At 43.0% G+C, this 21,557-nt stretch overlaps 1 protein-coding gene and 1 long non-coding RNA gene across 3 annotated transcripts in view; one reads left to right on the top strand and one right to left on the bottom strand.

Moving 5' to 3' along the window:
- Positions 1-11,178: 11,178 nt before the first annotated feature.
- On the bottom strand, positions 11,179-13,939 carry LOC110353836 (uncharacterized). The gene is made up of 3 exons (XR_005268906.2): positions 13,420-13,939; positions 13,075-13,274; positions 11,179-12,975 (listed from the first exon to the last, which is right to left on the bottom strand). It is a non-coding gene; the product is annotated as an uncharacterized lncRNA (long non-coding RNA).
- Positions 13,940-15,124: 1,185 nt separating this feature from the next.
- The window catches only part of NFATC3 (nuclear factor of activated T cells 3), a 66,226-nt gene continuing 59,793 nt past the window's right edge, over positions 15,125-21,557 (top strand). For both annotated transcript variants that reach the window (XM_027467153.3, XM_027467152.3), the window contains exon 1: positions 15,125-15,364. In XM_027467153.3, the coding sequence (XP_027322954.1) occupies positions 15,265-15,364 (100 nt within the window). In that variant the 5' untranslated portion in view covers positions 15,125-15,264. The remainder of the gene's footprint in view (positions 15,365-21,557) is intronic.

Here is a 21,557-nt window from a genome sequence, read left to right as displayed (position 1 = left end):
ATATAGGTTGGTCAGTCTGAAAGGTACTCAGTCTAGTCCCCCTGCCCTTCAGAAAATATACCGGGCTCTGTCAGTATCACTGGGGAGACAAAAATGATCCATAAACAGACTAAGATTTAGGGATTACCTCCTGCCTTACGACAAAACAAGTACTGTATTATATGGAGTAATAATTCAGTCCAGTATTCATAAAAGTGGGGAATGAGCAGCTGCTTAGCAGTTCTTTTCTGAGTGTTTTAGAGCCTTTAAAAATCTGTCTGTGAATTTTCCCTTACAAATGCCTGTATTGTGTAATCTGGTTTGGGAATAGGCAAACACACTGGATCTTGGAAGTCTGTAAATTTATGTGTGGTTATAAAATAGTCTGCATATTTCAATTTCTAATTTTCCAATAAACTGCAAGAGTCAGTAACAACAAGCTTGTTCATAAAAATGTTGTATGCAACTGCAACAGCGTCTGGGGTGGGAGGGAGGAGGAGAGACCCCCTTGAAGACTAAGCAGAGTGAGCTTATTACAGTGTGATTTCAACTGTGTGTGATCCTTTTTGAGAGGGCATCTCCTTAGTCCTCATAAAAAGAGCTTGAGTTATAGATAGATAGGTTTTTTGTTTGTTTGTTTTTGGTTTTGAAGAAAAGGACAACATCATGCAGCTCATGCACAGACAAAACTGCATCAGATTTCCCTAGGAATTCTGAATATGCAGCATGGGGAGATCTGACCCTTTACAATTTTTGAAACTTCAGTAAGAACTCTACTACACAAGCTGTGTGTAAACAAGCCCAGTTTGGTACTTTAAGTAAATGGTCTATACTATGAATTTGTAAACAGAAAACCGGAGTATACAGATGATAGGAATAAGGGTGATGGTTTTGAACTAGGAGGGTAGATTTAGATTACATAAAAGAAAGAAATTCTTTACTCTGAGGATGGTGAGGCACTGGCACAGGTTGCCCGGAGAAGCTGTGGATGCCCCATCCCTGGAGGTGTTCAGGGCCAGGCCGGATGGGGCTTTGGGCAGCCTGGTCTAGTGGGAGGTGTCCCTGCCCATGGCAGGGGGTTGGAACTGGATGGGCTTTGAGGTCCCTTCCAACCCAAACCATTCTGGGATTCTGCATATTTGCAAGCAAGGCACTGAATTCTACTCAGGCTGTTTAAATGGAATCCACAGTTTCATTTTGAAATAGTTTTATTATTTAAAGGACAAGTTTTGCTGCCAATCTTTCACTAATTCCTTTTTACTTCCCAAGAATTCTCCTTTAATTGGCTGCCTAGATAAGTAGCAGAAACATTTTATGTTCCGTCAGCTTGGCTGCTGTAGTTTGATGAACACCTTTTCTGGTGTCAGTGTTCCTCAATCCCCAGCTATTCATTTCCCAGATCTCTATCACTGTCATAGTTGCAGCAGTACAATCTTTTATGACATTTTGGGGTAAAATGGATTAGGGAATTGATGCAGGTTAAGAACATGCTCCCCTCCATGCCCCCTTCCAGCAACCTTCTGAACAGTTGTTCTGGGGGAATGAGGAACCTATAACAAGGGTGGTTTAAGTCAGCACTGCTGACAAGAGAAGTATTTGTCAGACTGTGTCCTATAGATGTTTACTACCTGGTTGATTTGGATGTCCTTGACGTTAGACTTCCCAGGACAGCAAGCCCAAGGAAGCATTAACCATGCCCATATGCTCCAACAAAAAAAGGTGAGCTGTTAAAGGGGGGAGCTGCCATTATGGAAGCGATGCGGTGTTCCTCTAGCTGCCCCTGGTGAGGCAGGGCAGCCTGTTGGATACAGCGTGAAGATTTGTGCACACGTGTACAGCGTGGCCTGTCCAGATGAATGTGTATCCTCGTCGCATAAAGTTGTTGGTTTAAAAAGCACAAAAAATCAACAAGTCTGAATAATTTAAAAGTTCAAGTTCCATTTTCAGATCTGTTATTGGAGACTACGTCCCACTGACTTGTAATGAAAGACTGATACATTCCTAAGGCATTTTGGAAATGAAACTTAGTTTTTGGAAGAAATTTATATACTGTAGACAATTTTACTCTGGCAATAGCTAAGACCCTACTCCTACAATGAACTTCAAATGGTCAAGCTTCATTTCAAAGCAAAGTTGAACAAACTTGGTGGTTGTCAGAGTTAGTTTATAGGTTAATTAAGAGAAGCATTTTGGATTAGTGCATTGTACCTAAAAATCAGAAGTTGTCTTTCATGTTGAACATAAAATGGATACAGTGATTTCTTCTCGAGCTGCTGCCTGCCAATTTTACCATCTCTGAAGTGGAAACATTATAGAATTAGTGACTGAGCTGCAATTTAAGCCATATTGTTTTTAATTTCCTTTTGCTGTTTTAACTAAGGTTGACTCCTGATAAAGGTTCTGAACCATGTGCAATTTCTCAGTTTTCATCAAAATTTTACTTTACCAACTTTGTCTTTTCCAGTAACAAGAAACAAAGTTAGTTTACATAGGACAAGATTCTCACCGTAATCTTTTTTTAGAATTGAACTTTTTCCCCACAACTTCTGAAGACAAAACACTATGTGAGAAGTTGATTACTTTCATCATATTCCAGCTGAGAACAGAAATAAAAGTGCCAACAACATCACAAATAAGCCTATTTCTCATAAGACGTACAGCACTTTTTTTTTTCTTTTTCTGACAGAAAGTGTTCAGATGAATATCCAAACTTTTAGATGTTTATCTGAACTATACCCACATTTTTAACCTTTTGTAGCTCTTGCTTATATCTGAGACAAAAAAAATACATCTATCAGAGCCATGGCTTTGAACAACAATCATCCCTGGAGGACAGATTGTTTTCAGAGTTACTGGTATGAACTGTGGGGAAGGGGATAAATCGATGAGTTGTTGTCCAAGTGCTTTAAAGATTCTCTCAAAGGGAATACGAACTTCAAGCAGGTTTCAGTCTGTTTTTCCTGATGATTTACTATTGCTTATCATTTATTTCTAACAACAGTCCTTTGAAGTGATTATCTTTCTCTTTATTGAATGTAAGTCATATCTGTGAAACTAAGTAAGGTTAACAAGAGAAAATCCAATAGCAAATAGTTCAATTGCCCTGGTTTTATCACTTGCAATAGACCTCAGTAGTTACTTTTCAGACTTAATTTCTCCTAGTTTCTCTCCCTGTTGATCTGCCTCATCACAGGTTTTCTTCTAAAGTCACTCTACAGGAATGCATTTGCAGCACTTACCCTTGAGATAGCATCTGTTCACTTATAAACTTGTTCTGGGTCCCTTTTACAGGCATTGTGCCTTGGCAGTGTATGGGGGCCTTTTGCTATTGCCCCGTACAGGCAGGCACAGTTACCAGTACCACTCATGTACTTGCATTTCATGACGCAGAGTTTGGCATCAGCACTGGCTGAAGATGTCCTTGGTCTGCATTGCTTATTGCAGCCACTACACCACCCCTGAACGGTTGTGCTGACACAGCTTTGCGTGGGGCCACGCTTTGGATCGGATCAGGGAACTTACCTAACTATATCAATCTCTCTCCCCTCAGATAAAGAATAAAGCTGGGTTGGTTCCTTGGCCTATCTCACAGGCTGGTCTGACAAATGGTTGTGCCAAAACAGGTGAGCTGATGGCGTGCTCCTAAGGTGCAGTGAGAAGGAAGAAACCCTTTAGCTGGTATTGCCTAACACCATATCACCATATTCTTATTAGTCTCAAAGTACAAACAGACGTTAATATTAAATTTATTTCCTAGTATTTGTTGTAACTGCAACTGACCTTAATGGCTAGGTTGCTGATTTTAAGTATAAAAGAATGAAATAAGAAGGTTTTGAGACATAGGTGCTGTAGTTTATCTTGTAGCCTACATTCATTTATTCATTCCAATTGATTAAAACATCGTTAGAGAAAGATCTATACTTAATATATCCAGTTGGCATTAATGGCAGCCTGCCTAGCTGGTGCAGATCAAAGCGTTGCCTCTTCTGCTAATTATTGTTTAATTACTAAGTTAATATCGTCTTGGGTTTGTTTTCTGGTACAGTAAAGAAACGTTTAAAACGGCAACAAAGGTCCTGCAAATGGGGTCAGGTCTGGCTCTGTTCCCTAGATTAGAGTATGCTCTGGCACACGGTCAAATTGAACTGATTCCAGCGATTTCTGCACTCTGTCTGACTTGTGCTGGCTTTTCCTGTAAGTCTTGTAGGTCAGAAACCTGTGCTTGTGCATTTGCTGCCCCTCATTCATTCTCCACGGTTTGTTCTCTGATCCAACCTGCAGATACCTCAACATTTTCAAAGCTTTTGCTTTTCTCTGTCTATGCTGAGGAGCAGGGCAAGCAATTAAAATGTACATTGAAGCAGCAGGTTCATCCTTATCAGTACCTTACTGACTTTTTTTTGGAAGTGGGCATGTTCATTTGGTACAAATTACGCTTTTTATGGAGAGGGTGTGTAGAAGGCACAGCAGTGGAGGAATGGAACAGAAAGGGGCTATGTGCAGAGCCTTTCACATGTGTTTTGGCAGGTGGGTTGTTGGTGAGGAAAACGGAGGTGACAAAGGCATGGCCAAGGTACAGGATCCATGTGATTTTTCATCTTTTTTCCAGTTTTCAGGTCTGCGTTCAGAGGGAGCTAAGGAAGAACTGCTCTTTAAGCTAATGTGGCTGATTTTCACTGCAGCTGCAGAAGGGGTGTTCACTGCTTTGCTTCTGTAAGCTGTGTAGGTGGCTGTGAGAGGCAGCCACTTCACCAACCCAGCAGCAATCAGACCAGGACATGCATCCGCAGCCCCGCAGGCAAAGGCGGTAGGCAGAGCTGAGCTGAGAAAAACCTGCTGCTTCCACAAGAAAGTGATCCTGTTCCCACCTTGTACTGCCTCGGGCAGAAAATTAACACAGCAAAAGTAAGTGAGGCTTTTTCATCTGGTTTAGCAAGTTAAGTCCATTCTCTGATGGCCAAATGAAGGAGAGCAAGCAGTAAACCCTCCTTCCCGTAGCAGGGAGGTGCAGCTAACTCACTGCACCTTTGGTTCTAACAACTTAGAACAAGTCATGCTGGGTGATTTGTGACTTACCAGCTGAAAGATGTCACCGTTCCCTTGTCAGAGGCATCAGATTTAGCGAAGTTTTGTCCGTTTAATTTACTAGCTGCCATATTCGTGGACCCTAAAGCTAATTATAGTTTAAGTCACTATTTTGTGAGCTACGATGCTCGTACACAGATGGTTAGCCACTGAGTGTTGGACAGCTGATGGTCCCAGGGGCTCTCTCTGTAGCCCTTTATATCAAACTTGAGTGAAACCGAGCGAGGTGAGGTCCCTCCCCTGTGCCAGCCGTGCTACCAAATAATGAGCTATTCAGGGAACTGAGACAAAAAGTTGCTTTCTTTGGAGAGCTGTTTTTAACTGGCTCAGATCCCTGAGCTGACTTACTGCGCAGTGCTCACATCAGCACAAATCTCTGAGCAGCTAAGGGCTGCTGGAGAGGCAGGCTGTGGCAGCTGTGCATTAGGTTGGTTTAAGGTGGTGTAGAAATATGTCCTACATTGAGGCAGAAAAAATATAAAACTTCTCTTCAAAAATAATGTTTTTCTTGAGTGTTTGAGACACTATTGAGAAGTGCAGAGAGATTAGGTACAAGGAAATTTAAATCCTACACTATTTTAATATAACTTTGGAGTTATATTTGGGCCAGTTATATTGAAATAGATTTCCCAAATAGAAATACTTCCCACTCTTTTGTTTAAAGACCTGTCATTCTGGTGATTTCATGGGTTAATTAGTTCATTTTCTCAAATGTATTTCTGGGATATTTTCCCTTTAACTACTTTGACCCGCAACCCCATGTTCTGAGAGTTACTTAACCTTTGGTCTTGTACAGTTTACTGGCAATCATTCCTTTCCTTTTAGGATCTTTCTTATTTGTGATTCTCTTTGCAGTATAAACCACATGTAGCTACTGTTTCCTACCATAAAGCCTCAAATAGTGAATTGATATTACATTTAATTAACAGAAGAATTTTAGGTATCTCACAAAGTTACGGACACCATGAACACTGTACATTAATACCAAATGTTTGATGTGATTTACTGTAATAGATTTGTAATCCCAGATTAAATTCATTTTCAAGGATTCATCAAATGTATTTTCCGACTAAAAGGCTGCTATAGGAAAGAGTTAACATTCCTAGCATATACTGTATGAGGTTCTATGCCTTAACAAGCTTGGATTTCTTTCAAGTTTTACTCCAACAGTAATATTTCTTGGCTTGCAATTGTTTTCTACTCTAAATCATTTTAAAGCTTAATTTTAAACTTTTACAATCAATTTTATAACAATCTTGGTATAATTTATTAGGGCATTCCCAATGACAAAAAAAAAAAAAAGAAAGAAATCCAGTAAGACTGTTTTTAAGACTCTGAATGTATATAAATATCAACTTTGAGACTATTTTTAGTTTGATCTTTTGTCTGATTCACTGGTACATACCAATTGTTTTGTACCAAGCACAGTCAGAGCCTGGTAGCCAGTTGAACTGGGTTTACAACTTTGGAAGCTGCTAGACGAATAACTTTCATGTGCTGTCTTGACTGGAAAAAGATTCATTTCCAGTTTATGGTCATACTGTGGCAGACACACCCCTCCCTTTGTGATAATAAATGAGAGACAGTATTCCATGATACAGATCTTTAATATATTGACTGGTTTTGGAAGGTGCCACTGTAGAAATTTCATAAGCACAAAACACACAGTTTCCTAATACAGGTAAAACTCGGTGCAAGCAGTTTCCCACTTGGTGCCTCTGGTGTTTTAGAAGGCTTTTCCTTTTAATGGTTCTCGAGCAACTGTATAAACCCAGAGGATTAGAGGCTGCCTGCAGAAGAGCACCAAGAAGGGCAGCTGTTGCTCTCTTCAGCATTTTTCTGCTGAGCAAAAGTATCTCAAAGCCATCAGGACAGCTTAATGCCACTACATGCTAAAAAAGTCATGCATTACAGTGATTGTGGGTACATACAGTCCTGCTGACTACTTCCTGCTGAATCCCTGCCCAGCAGAAACCGCTTCATGGCTGATTGATTGCTTCTTGTTTTTTAATTGAGCAAAACTGGAGAAGATGTGTATGTTTTAATTCAAATGGAAAACTAACTAGCAGATTCCAGAGGCTTCGCCTTTTCTTGTCTGTGAGTACATTTAGCTCAGCAAAAGGGCTTAGTAAGTTAATGAAGAGATTTGCAGGAGGGACTAGCACCTCCCTGTATTTTATACTTTTATATGTTAGTTTATAAATACTGAAGTATGTTTTCCAAAAATAACTCGGTCCCATCCTTTTGTTTGGAAACCTGTCTTTTTGGGTGGTTTTATGGGTTAATTAGTTTCTATTTTTAACTGGATTTATGGGATATTTTCTTTAACTGCTTCAACCCATAGCCTCCTACTCTAAGAGGAACTTAACCAAAAGCATACTGTTACTCTGCACGCTGCTGCTAAAACACACGTTATTCCTCAGGATCCTCCCTTTGATTAAAATCTTTTTCTCTGCATGTTTCAGAAACCATTTTGGACTGTTCAGAACAAGGCTTGAGAACGGACATGTGTTGTTTTATTTCAACAGGAAGTAGGCTGACACTGTCCCAATATCTATTATGGCCAGCCGATGTGCCGAAAACATCTATTTACAGGGACAGGCTTGCAGTCATACTACTGTAAGCTTTTGAAAGCATTCCTTTGTAGTCCAACCTTAGACTTTAGGCTGAATTTCAGGTTTTACCTCTGTTCCTGCTGTCTGAATGGCCGACCAGATGAAAGCCTATATAAATGGCACCTATTTTGATTCATTTATATGCTGTGGTTCTGCAGTGGGCACTCAGCAGTGCGAACACACATGTGCATTTACTCATCTCCTTACATTACTGTCCTCTTCCAACATCTTCCTTTTCCAGAATCTTTATCCATAGCTTTCTAACATTGCCTTAAAATCCTTGTATCTACTGTCTGCCTATTTTCTTTGTTTACAATAGGATAAAAGGTAGATTGCATATTAGCAGTAGATATTTTAGATAGAAAAATTATCCATCTTTTGATGTTTTACTTGGCTCTTATTCTGTAAAAATACAAAAAGCAAGAGGAGAGACAAAAGTGGCAAAACAATGATTTTAAAGCTTTTTTTTTTTTTTTCCTTCTAATAAGATGAATTCCCTGATGGAGTATCTTTCTTGCTGTTTTTTTTTTTTTCTTTTTTTTTTCTTTTTTTTTTTTTTTTTTACATTTTTCCTCAAATGTTAATCTTAAATGTTCTTTTCCTGATTTTCCCCCCGTTCTCTTAAGTTTAGCAAAGGCTAAATTATTTTTAACCTCATTGTGTCCTTATCAAAGACCACTCTACTCTGCCATGCAATAGGTCTGAGCTTTTTTTGATCTTCACGGGTTTTGCATTCTTTTTCCTCCAGATATATGTTTCATAGCAGGCCTTGCTTCAACTCTGGTTTGTGTTAATCTTCCATCTGTAGAAAAGCCTTTGAAGATGGCTTGCAGAAGTACATGGCATCTTTTCATCTCCACGTTATTGGTTGAAGCTGTATCAAATCCACTCAGGCCAGAATCTGTTTCCAACCACTAGTTCAGCAGCTACAATATAACAGAGACATCTCCATATCTGGTACCACTATAGCAAATGCTGGTCTTCCTGCTATGGAGCAAACATCACTGGAGGACCCAGTGTAAGGCCCAGGTTCATTTATAATTTACTGCTTGAACAGTGAGTTTTGTTCTTTTATTTGGTGGTGTCAGCCCAGCATTCTTAACAAACTCCATCGCCCTCTTGTCTTTAGGGAACATTATTTGTGAAGGCCAAAACATTTTGCTGTGCTGCTGCTCCCTCATGGATGTAACATAAATAGTATGTAGAGGTTTTCTAGTATTCTTTTTTTGACTTCCATTTACTTTCTCCTGAGGTAGCTTTTAATTTTGATATAGTGCCTTTCATTTATGGATCTTAACCTACTTATTACCAATTACTTGTGTTTGTTTTTTCATGGAGATGACTTTCCCATTGGGTTACCTTCTCTGTTTCCCAGTTGTTACTACCATTCTAGAAGCAACTACTATGTTGTTTCTAGCTAAAACCTAGAATAGAATTATTTACCCATTCTATTACTGTCATAATGTCAAATTTAACAAGTTTAACATGTTCTCTTACCAGTTTTCCTAATCTGAAAATATTTGTTCTGTAGCTTATTACTAGTTACCTCCTTGTGGCATATTGGTATTATTCCTTCTTAATGTATAGGAGCACCAGGCCCTGGCCAGCGAAGGAGTATGCAGTAGGTCAAACATTTTGCATTTGCTGACAGATGATTTGTGACATGCTCAGTGAACTCAGCCTGCACATTCACACGTTTATGGCCTTTTTGATAAAAGCAAAAAGAATGATTATATAATTTGTTTTTGCTTGCTGACTAGATGACATAAATCCTTGGGATAAGATTTCTAGTTTGAATACGTGTTAGAAATCCATTTTATTTGAGCATTCATTGAAACTCAGTTGTTTTGTTCAATATAAATTAACAGCTAGCCCATTGCTTATGCATATCTGAGAAACAAATATATAGGACCTGCAAATACAGCCCCCAAAAAAAATAATATTAGAAGTGTGAACATCTACTAAGTAATATCCTTCCAGAGCTGACTGTGATCACAGTGTTAATTGAACAGCTCCTTCTCCAGCTTGGAAGAAAACTAAAGCAGTATTTAATCAGTTCTGAGTTTTCACTTTTCTGCTTCCCATACATTTTTAATAGACAGCAGTACCTTTATCTCACAGTTCAGTCTTGCATAAAAGGAGCCAGAGGACCCAGTAAAGCCTATGCCTGGGAAGGGGTTAGGGTAGAAAGATAAGGACCAGGGCCAGCAGCATGGTGTCAGATAACTGGCTGTAGTGAGGATTGATTCTGTGACCAAATCAAATAGTTAAACCTCCCAGCTCTTGCTCGGTCAAAGAAGCATCAACCCTCTTCTATGCAATCTGGACAGCAAGCCAGGCAGAAACTCAATCAATTCAAAACTGAGGGGCAGGAGCAGTTAATGAAAACTCTTGATGACGATGCCAGTTCTCCTTTTATTCTAATGCAAAGCAAAAACTAAATGTAAACCACCTGGCTGGGCTGCTCGACTTCATACTGGAATGGATCGCAGTACAAAAGACACACAAGCACCTGCCACAGCTGGGACATGGCAGTCGTGTTCAACACCTGTTGCCTCTCAGCTGAAAGCTGTTGTATCCAAATTAAGACACTGGGTCACAAAGCTCGTTAGGAACAGACCAAACAAGTGGTGTGAGCATATGTGATCTGACGACTGCAAAATGGATCCAGTTCCACAAAGAGAAAAGGTAGCAGTCCAAAATCCAAACTACCAAGGAGCCTTTCAAGCGTTCCGCGGCACTAGAGCCTATTGTTTTATGTTGGCTTAGGCTGACCTGAGTCAAGGACAAAAGTGATTTGCACAAGGCTGAGTCTCTCACTGAAGAATGAGCCCATCAGGATTCATACAGGCAGTACACGTGAACAAAAACAGAGCCATATCATATTCTGTAGAGATCCTAGAAAATTAGCAAGAGGCTCAGAGACGGGTTCCATTTTCCTGTGATAGTCGTGTGATGCTTCTCCTTTTCCAGCACAAAGAGAAATACCAGCCCAAATCACCCACAGTTAGGCTGCTTGGTTGCTCAAGCAATGTTTAAGAAAATTCCAAACTTTGGAGTCCTAATGAAGAGGCATGTGCTATCTAAGTAAAAAAAAAAAAAGAGACAACAAAATCTGTATTATCATCACCTTAGAGGGAAGCAACAGCAGTGTTTTAGATGACTACATAACAAGCAAATTAATTATGCCCTTTGGGAAAGTCTGAAAGTTAGCCTCTAAGAAACTGGAAGCTTGGAACTGAACACTTGTTTTCTATGTCCCAGTCCTTACCTTCTGCTGGTAGCAAACCTTCAAAAATGAAAGTTAAAATATGCAAAAGTAACTAAAATGCCCCCTTAGACTTTGTATCAAGCCTAAGAGCTTTTATGAAACCTCATTCGTGTTTCCACAAATATTTATCTTATGCAAACATCACTGTGCATTAAAGGAGTTTGTTCTTGTTCCAGTAGCAATCTCAGTTGTCATCTGATTTCACCAACAAACCACTGCAGGCTTTGTAATAAGACTCTAAGGTATCTATAAAAGCAATCTCTTCGGAAGCAAATACCTGTGCCTGGAGTGTCCTTATATATTGATACCAGTAAGTAATAACACAGCTGATAATTTTATTTGGCTTTCACTTGATGATCTGAGAGCAAAATGCTACGAATAGAAGTTCTGCAGAGAGAGCAATGCAACTAGGTGCCAGGTTTCCAGACCCTCGGCTCTTTTTAATGTGTGATGGTAACTTCCAAATGGGGGGATTCCACCCCGCTGTGTAAAACTATGGAAATATATAGCAGCAACAAACTTTATGAAGTAATGTCTGCTTTACATGGCAGAGTGTTAAACAAACAATAAAGCAAAGCATTGATTGTTTAATGTAAAATACATATTGAAGAAAAATCTACTGAAATGTACTAATAAGGCTGCAGGAAGTTTAGGGGAGCAGTGAAACTTCCCGGGGAAACCTGTAAAATGGTTAAATGAGACTCTATGACCTCATTAAATTTTTATGTAGGTGTGTTTTTGTCAACACACACCTTGTAGGCAACCTTTTTTTTTTTTTCACTTCGTGATCTTGTTATTACAAATGCCCCATTGATCAAATGCTGAGCATGAGATCTAGATAGGAGTGTTGCAACTGAACAGTCGTGGCATGGTGAGTCTGAAAAGGATGGCTGCAAATTTTCCCAGAAATCTTAAAATTTATTGAAGTTCAGTCAAATTACTCCCTTTTACTCCATTTTCTCTTACCATGTATTCTGATGCCTGAATTAGGACAACTCCTAATTTTCCTACAAAACTTTCCAGCGCTCTGCAATCTACTTTTGTTTTTGTTTTCCTTTTAATTCCCCAATGGCAGAAGTTTCACATTTCACCCAGGCACTGGTAATTAGCCAAGGAAATTATTTAAATGCCAGATGTCACATATTAAATATAAATAACCTATGACCTTGTGTGCAGAATGCAAGCCCCTTTTCTATATGACTGCTGAATTTAACTTCCCCAGACACTGCCTCTATGCTGAAATAGTATCCGTCTCCTACGTAACATGGTTCTGCATGCTTAAAAAATTGATTTGACTTGTTAGCTGTGAGAGAAATAAAAGCTGTGATATTTTGTTTTTATGCCATTTGCAAATGAGTGCAAGTGTCTAAGGATATATTTGCAACAGTAAAAAAAAAATCTTTCTGCACTCATGCTTTTTTTCAATAGTAGCTGTAAAAAGCATAACCGTCGACGCAGCCAAAGAACACTATCTGCTGATTCCAGAAGTCTTTCTCTGTGCTTTCTCATCTGCCCTTTCTATGCCACGCTGGTGTGTGTGGCTTCTAAACAGGTCCAGATTCAACCACGAAAGGGAACGAGATCAAGCATCTGAAATACAACCTTGTGCATTATATTCTTAATTCGAGTCTGTTTGGTTTATTGAATCATGCAGAACGAATGCCTGACCATGCTTCTTCCAAAGCCTATTCTGGCTACAATTGCACAGCTGGGTTTGATTTGCTGCCCGTAGGAAGGGGGGGAGGAATCCCTGTTTCTCCAAGACAAATACAGATCTTGGGATGTGGCTGCAGCTCCAGAATTCCTTGCTATCCAGCATAGGATGATGTGTGGAAAATAAAACACGGCACAACGCAGCCCTCAGGTTTTTGGAGCCGAGAGTCACAACACGCCTAGAAAATAGCCCCAGTTTGGAAAGGATTCAAATACCACAGGAAGCGTGTTCTTTCCTTCTTGAGGCACACGCAGTAACTCCAGCTTCTGACCAGATCAAGGTGTATCCCCATCTGGATGCAATAACACAGCCTAAAAGCAGCAAGGACAGAAACCACCTACAGATATTAGATGAATAAACAAAAGCACCCCCTCACAAAAACACAAGTGAAATAACGCTGCCCTCGTTACCTCCGCTGGTTCAGCAGGCAGTGGTAGCAAGCTAATGCCAAATCAGCCATCCACGCTGCGGACCTCAAGCACAGAGGTTGACCTAAGTCCCTGGAAATTGATGTAAACCCACGTCACTCTTTTGAGGGCCTCTGCCAACTCGCTCTCCGTCACGCCCCAATTACTCCTCAGCTCCATGGAAGGGGGTTGAAGGGGTTTTTCTTTTTACAAATTCAGCGCAGGAAGGACGTGGATTTTGGTGCAGCAGGACAAAGTAGAGTGAAGAAATATGGTGAAGAAAAGACAAAGGAAGGAGGGTATCACTGGCAAAAAACAGAAATTCTGAATTCAAAGAGTTGGATATACCTGATTTTGAAGGAAAAAGCCTTATGAAGGTTACTGCCTTACTTCCTACAAATTCTGTATATCCTTTCTGTTAGCTAGATGGCCACAAGATAACCGATTGCTCTATTTTATTTCAGGGTATGTGGTCTTTTCTCCTTTTTACCAACAGCTGTAAGTAGGACTGGAACCACTCCCCAGTGACCCGCAGGTATCATAGCTTTCTGAGTGAGTATCTGTCTCAAACGGGAGAAAAGATTTGTTTTACAGTCAGAGGAAAGGAGCAATAGTGTACATTTTTAGCTTAGCCTGCTGATTAGAATTATACTCAGAGCATCTCATCAAAGAAACGGGATCAATGCTTGTTGTGCTCACATACCCCCTTATGCAAAAACAAATTTGGTTGTATTTTACTCCAGGGACATGCATAATGAATAATGTGCTGGTGTAGCAGGACAGGAAAGTACTACAGTTACTCCACCTGCTGTAACCTGATACAACCATTATTTAACAATAAGATGAATTCTAATTTATCTCCTTTGAAAATCAGAAAGATTACCCCAAACTTTTAAGTCAAAAATTATCTGTTACCCTGAAACATTTCTCAAAGACCTGTTTTCATTCAAGAATGAAGGCACGAGGGCTTTTTTTAAGCCTTGGTTAATCCAATTACACATTCTTTTCCAGCTTGTCTTGCTCCATGACCTTGGATTTAGAGGTATAAAAGAGGCAACAGACCAAGGGCTCGTAAAGAAGGTTTGGGCTTCCTTTAGGAGAGGGAGTGGGCTCCCCTAGGATGAGCATCAGCCTTCAGTTTAAGCACTGCAGGAGCAGTAGCTGCAGTTGCCCATGGGTTTTATGTACAGAAACAGCTCGTGGTGCATGGGAAGCGACAGCAGAAGGGATGGCGCATTAGAGGATTAAGGGAAAGGCAAACCCCCAGCAGCTTTGTACTCTGCGCCACATGGAGCAGCCCATCCTCAGATAGAGGGACTCCTCCCTTGCCAAGGCCTGCAGAGGTTTTTCAGTTTTATTTTTAAGCATGATGCTTTCTGCTTCCACCAAATCTGTAAGACCAGAAAGGGGCTTTTTGTTTAGGCAAGGCTTCTTCAGCACAGATTACCGAGCTTCTTTATGAGCATGCAGACAGATGGCATTAACTGGGCCCTTACAATTCACCTAGACCCAGGACCCTACACTGGCTCCAAGCTCTGTTCTCATCACCTTTGCTGACCTACAGGAGCACATGGCTGCAGACACGGGTGGGGCCGCCACACCTGCATCCACGTGAGCAGCAACACGCTCAGCCCTGTGCACAGCGACGGGCTCAGTTATGGATGCACTGAGCAATCCGACCCTGTGCCTGTCCCCAGGAGCACCACCCCGAAGCCCTGGATCCCCTCGCCCCCTCCCTCGCGGTGCGCCCCAGCCACGTGCCCGCCGGGCGCGCTCCCGCGCCGCCACGTGGCGCGCCCCGCCCCGCCCCTTTACGCGCTCCCCTTGGGCGGTGCCTCCCTGCGAACTACAACCCCCAGCAGCCCCCGCGGCCGGGCGGGGCCGCGCGACGTCACGGGCCCAAACCCCGCGCGAGGCAGAACCCGAGCGCTGAGGGAGGTGGGGGGGGCGACTCCTAACAGGGGGCGTGTCCTAGCCGGAGGGGGGCGGGGCTTCCCCAGGCGCGGCCAATAGAGGGCGCTCCCGCGCTGATTGACAGCCGGAGCCCCCCCGCCCCGCCGCCCGCCGCCGTCCCTCAGCCCGCGGCGCCGCCCGCTGCTATGAGGCGGCCCTGAGCGGCGGCGGCGGCCCAGCGCAGCCCGGCCCGGGGTTGCCGGGGGGGTCTCGCTTCGCTTCGCCCCGCCGGCCAACCCCATGACTACGGCAAACTGCGGCGCCAGCGACGAGTTCGACTTCAGGCTCATCTTCGGCGAGGACGGGCAGCCCGGCCCCGGGCCGCCGCTGGGGCCTGCAGGTGCGCTCCGCGGGGCCGGGAGGGGACCCCGTGACGGGACCGTGACGGGACGGGGGGGGGGGGGGGGTCGCGTTCTCCTCACGGCGAGGCTGGGGGAGCAATGAGGGGGGCAGCGGGGAGGTTGTGGGGGCACTTAGGGGGGTATCGGGGAGATCTGGGGGGGTTCCGGGGGTTTTGGGGGGTTTTGGGGGAGGTAGCGGGGGGTCTGGGGGGAGCGGCGCCGTCCCGCCCGCCCTGAGGGGCCGCAGCCGCCTCACGGCGCCGCTCCCCGCCCCTCGCCGGCGGGAGGCCGAGGGGGCGCCGCCGCCGGTTTCTTGGGGGAAAAGCAAAAAAAAAAAAGTTTTAAAAGACTCACAGAAATAAACCCCAAAAGTTCGCCCTGCGCCGCCCGGGGAGCCCAGATCGCGATGTGGGGGCGTGCTGAGGTGCAGGGTTTGGGGCCCGGGGACCCCCCTGCAGGGTTTGGTGGCACTGCTGCCCGGCTGTGGGGCGCCCCTGCAGCCTGGATCTCGTTTCAAAACCCCTCTCGGTTCCTCGAGCAGCGCCCAGCGCACGAATTCCCCCCAGGTTGTCGTGCAGGGGATGAAGGAGAGCCAGCTGTGCGGCGTGTGGCTGCGCTGGACTCGGCCGGCTCTGCGCCTCTTTTGTGACCTACTTGAAATAAGTGCTGGCTGGTAACGCGCCGTCCCGAGCCTGCCCGGTGAGATGGCAAGATAGGTCTGAAACGCAGCTGGAGCCGGGCGAGATGGTGCAGCCATGTTGTTGTGTGCGCTCGCTTGCTGGTCTGCAGAAGTTGATCAGGAAAAAAATTCATCGATACGCTCTGTGTAGAGTCCAGCGCGAACGCTGGGGAAGAGTTGCTATAAAAACAACCCCAGCCTCCAACTTTTTTGATGCAGAGTTTTAGCTTACAGATTGCTCCAACAAAGGGGGGGATTTTCCTCCCTTATTTTCCAGCTTGGTGGAGTAGACAGGAATAGTAAAAAGCAGATGGTGCTTTTGGGAAGGGGGCCTGAGTTCTGCTAGCCAAAACAAACGCGTTGTAGCACCCGATGAACAGGATGCGTTCAAGTCAAACGGGAAACAATGGGGAGTGTTAATAAATTACAACAAAAATAATGGTGACGTCCCAATTTCTGTTTGCTTTTCTTTTCATGTTAAACTAATAATCTAAACTATGTTACTCAGTCAATGGTAGATGAGAATGAGAAAATGAGTACAGAAAACTGGACGCTTTTATAGTACTTGTATTTTGGTAGCATTCCTTAACCAGTGGCTCAGATATTACTTTACAAAGAGAGCGAAACTTCCATGCTTGATAATTTACAACTGTTTTTAAGGCAAATTTGAAAATGCGATATTCAGACGACGAACAGATTCGTTTGCCGTGGCTTTCAGTGAGAAATGCTTGGCAGGGGGTTGGACCAGATGATCTCCAGAGGTCCCTTCCAGCCTCAGCCATTCTGGGATTCTCTGATCTGCGTCCCCAACTCAGGAACTTGACAGCTTGGTGACATGCTGGGGGTGGCTGGTCTGTGCCCCAGACGTGGTCCTGAGGCGGAGGGGTTACAAAAAGGCCTCTGCCTCTTGGCATTGCCACAGCTTAGCTGTCAGTTCTGCCTGTGGATCCAGAGCTAGATTCCTCGTAAGAGAGGACCCTAGTTAGAAGTCGTATACTTTCCCTTTCCCCCTTGTCCAAGTATATTAGTCGAACAGAAGTTGTTGCATCTCCTTAAAGCACGTGTTTCGTAATCCCGTGTCACTCGCTTCAATGATATTGTCAGTTGTGCAGCAAAGTAAGGGTGAGGTTTTTTTTTCTCCTAATATGTAGTGATAATAAAGTGTGTAGGTGACAGGGGAAGCTACTTAATTTGAAATAAATAATACTTAAATTGCCAAGTTTTCTGTGATTATGAACACTTGGAAAGTTCTTGTGCCTCATGGTCATCTCCCGAGGCGTTTGGGATCGGCATCTTCATGAAAGAAGTGTCTGGTACTGAGTTCTGGTGCAAATAGCACGGAAATCTAAGTTAATGCTTTCTTTTATGCTGAGACTACTGCAGTATTGTGAGGATTTAATTCTTCCATGTGGGTCCATAAATAATTATATATCTTAATTTGTGACTTTTTAACCAAAATCAAAAAACGTGAGCTATTCATTCATTTAATGTGTGTGGTTTTTTTTGTTTGTTTTTTTTTTTTTTATTATTACTTCTGAGTGATTGAGAAAATGCTAGACACGGGCTGCAGTTGCCGTTTTTTGTGACGTGAAAAGGTCGATATGAGAAATTAAACCAGGCTGTATTCTGAACTAACGCATAAAACACTCTCGGGGGCTTGCAGGATGCTGGAACTAAAGGGCTTGGCTTTGTGCTCAGTGGCAGAGATTGAGACGACCGTTCTGCAGTGGAGCTTGTGCGCTAGATCTGAAAATTGTAGCTCTTGCTGCTGAGGGGAATGCATGAAAGATAGCTCTAAGGCACTTGAGAGGCTGTGGCCTAGTACTGCAGTCTGCTGTGTTCTTTGGTTAAAATCAGGGGGATTGCCCACTTCATATACCTCGTGTCCTGACATGGGCATTTGCTTGGGTTCAGAAGTGCTTCAGATACTTGTAAGTGGAGGTTAGGCACTGAGCACCTTCTGCCAAATCTCCCCTGGTGTTTCAGTGTCCTTGTCCCCAAGATCGCTTTTATCTTGCAGTGTTCAGTGCTCAGAGCAGGTGGTTCTGGGCTCTAGGTGCAGGTCAGCTTCGTCTGCTGACAAAACACTGCAGGCCTCGAGTGCCCTGAGGTGAACCAAGGCCCTTTGTTGTGCTCTTCCTTGTAAAACTATTTTGTTAGTTGGGGCAGCATCTGACTGCATCTTGCCACCCAGTATCAGTTGCCTTTGGGATGCTGAAGTAGGCATTTGGATTACGGTATTGTTGGTCCTGTGCACTCCAGTAAAAGAGGTTGCCATGTAACTGCCTTTGTTGGTCAACATATTTGAGGTGCCACCACGTTTGGTCTTTTTAATTAGAGATTTTTGAGATTTGAATATGTAACACTCGACTAGCAGAATTTGAATACTGTTTTTTCTGATGCCGCCACCCCTTCTACCACTCAGTTTGCAATACTATTAACTGTAAGCTTGGGAAGTTTGAATTTAGAATTGATAAGGCATTAATCAAGTAAACTGCATAATGGGCTAGGTGCTGCTGTTACAAACCCTGTTGAGGTTGAGGTATAGTAAAAATTGCAATCTGGCATTGAAAAATGCCGAGTGCAGAAGGGAGCAAGTACAAGTTGCTATGATTTGCTTCTTCAGCTGATTTTTTATTTTCAAGGTTTATCTTTTGTTATCAAAAAAGGTGTTTTTACAAGGGAAGGGACTTTGAAGAACTTGGAGTATGTGGTACTGAGCTGGGAATTCCAGATCTGGTGAAGTTCTGTAACATCCCAGATTATTATTTATTCAATATGTGAAATGAGGACTGACTTAGAGACTGTCAATATCCAGCAGATGAATTATTTAATTGCTTAGGAAATTGTGACAGCTGAGTTGTTGATGCTTCTGTTCTGAATCCTGTCAAAAATGGGCCTGTTATTTCTGCAGAAGCCTTCCGAAAGCGAAAGGGTTTGTTACCCAGGAGAGCAGAGCAATATGCCCACCCTAACCCCCAACTTTTCGCTGTTGAATTATGAAGTGGAGGAAGACAATTCCATAATACCTTTTAGCTTTCAATGTATATAGTCATCCTTGGTTGTTTTTTGTTTCCTTTCCCATAATACAAATATTTTAAAAGTACTGATACATTTTTACTATGAGAATAAAAGCTATCTTCCTTGGAGTTTTTGTCCATAATAGCTGTTTTTTGGAAGCTACGAAATAAACTGAGAAAGGGTTCTCCATATTTTCTGTGACTTAATATTTGGTTAGCTAATGCTGTGCAGTTATCTTGTTACTGGTGCATTATTTCCCACAATCTCTCTTACATCCTGAAAAAAAAAATAGTTGTGGGTTATTGGTTTTGCTTGCTTGGGTTTGTTTGGTTTTGATATCCCAGTTTGGTGATGGATTTAGTGACAGTTCAGAATGTCTTTGTGAGCTGGAGCCCTGCTCTGGTTTATCTGGATTTGGCTTTTTAGTTTATTTGGAAACTTGTATACTTTTGTTCTACTTTTTTTCTTTTCTTTTCTTTTCCCTGTAGCTTAGAGCCAGTAGTGTACTGGTTCAAAGCTGTTTCTGAATACCAAGAATGAAATGCTCGTTTGGCAATTGTGACTGACAAAGTAATACCTGCTGCTTCCTTTCAAAGCCTTCCCTCTTTGCCCTTCTTTCCCTACAAGCATCCCGGAGCTCCTTGGGCTGCTCAGCAGGTGCCCGCTGCTGGTGTGCTGAGTGCTCAGGAGCGATGTCTGAACTTTCCTCAGCAGCTAGGCAGAGATCTCTGCAGCAAAAGTTGGCACTCTATCTGTCATTTAATTCAGTTATGTACTAAAAAATTTTACAGCTGATGACTTGTACTGAAACAGCACCGTAATACTAGTCTTCATAGCTTTGCTTTAATCATTAATATCTAAAATATTTTTCACTTCTTAAATGTGTATTTGTGACATCTTTGCTGTCAGGGGCTGCTGTTAGAGAGTAGAAACCAGGCTAAAATGTTTATAGAAGCCTGCAGTGCACTTGAACTTCTTGTTCTTTTCCCTAAGGTAATGGTTAGGGTGGGTAGTGCTAAGAAAGTCACATTGTGGTAGGAAAGAAAGTCTCAAAACTGGGCTGGGTGGAAGATGCAGGGCTGAACGTTGGCAAGTCATTGTGCACTGCAGGTCAGGGCTGAGGGACGGCTGCTGAAGGTGGAAATCCTGCCTGTGGCCCCTTGCTTCTGATCCCAGACTGCTACAGATCCCTCGCCTTAGCTGGGAAGGGGCAGCCTGTGGGACGTAGCCTTTAGAAGGCTTTTTAAGAGATCAGCTTGCACACCTGTATTGCTTGCCTGAAGTCATCTTACTCTGTTTAGGTTCATTTGTCTGCATAAATGGGTAGGAGAGCGAGTCTTTGCACAAGATGGTATCTCTGAGGCTTATGTGAATAGTTTGAGCCACCCGTATAAATACAGCTGTCCGTGCTGCTCTGTAGGTGTCTGCTCTGTGCGAGAGAACTCATGTAGAGGAAGGCCTGGTTCAGCTGGTGCAAGAAAGGGATGAATGAACAAGTTGTTCAAGTCTGTTTTTTTCTTTTTTCCTCCACTAGAAATAAATGACACTTTAAAACAAAAAATACTTTTTTATTTATGATAGACAGAGCACCAAATGTATCGCAGTAGGAACTGCTGCTTGCGGGGAAGTTTAATTGCTGCCACTATTTTATTTCACAAGCTGGTGAGTGCTGTTGTGTGCATGCAAAAGGCTGATGCGCAGGGACACGATGCAAATCAGGCAGAGGCTGTGGTTATATAATCTGCTGGTGGAGGGCAGGGGGAAAACCAAACAGCTGCATCTGACCAAAAATAGAGGGTCTGTGACAAGAGCCGCACGGCTTGAAGGTGATGTCGAGAGCCTGAGGAAGAACCAGAGGGAGATAGGTATTAAAGTCAAAGCTGGTGTCACCAAATTCAGCGTTGTCTGGCCATTGAGAGTAACGCAGATTAAGATGGTAATGTTCAAATGTGTTGTGGTTTTTCATATTATGCTAGCAAAATGAAGTCTTGCCTCTTTGGGTAAAGCTTGACCAGGAAGAGGCCATTTGGCAAAAGCCAGAAAAAGTTCTGCTATGTGCTGTGGTAGTTGCACCTGATCTAATCTCATAACTTTCACGATTTGGTGTCTGGTTCTTGGCCCACTGTGTAGGGCATCAAGAGGCGCTCATGCAGCCATTTGGAAAAGATCCCCAGTTTGACCAAATGTCACTTACTTTGTGTGTGTATTCATCCTGACGTGCCACTTTCTGTTACCCTCCCTCCAATCTGATGGTGTAAATCTTAACACATGCTGAGAGCCGGGGTGTGGGAGGTGGGCTGGCTACAGAAAGTGTTTGTGCTGATTCTTTTATCTTACAGATTTACGAAAATTGGAAATAAATCGTTTCTTTACTGAAAGCAAAAAGTAGTCCTCTGCTGAAAACATGACATTTTCCTTTTGCTTGTGCCCTACAACTGCAAATTTAGTATTGTTGCCATTGAACGAGTGAGAAATAAGAGCAGATTGGGCCC

Source organism: Anas platyrhynchos, chromosome 12 (genome assembly GCF_047663525.1).
Source record: "Anas platyrhynchos isolate ZD024472 breed Pekin duck chromosome 12, IASCAAS_PekinDuck_T2T, whole genome shotgun sequence".
NCBI classification, from domain to species: Eukaryota; Metazoa; Chordata; class Aves; order Anseriformes; family Anatidae; genus Anas; species Anas platyrhynchos.
Note: the sequence above shows the minus strand (reverse complement) of the source record. Positions and strands in the feature narration are given on the sequence as shown.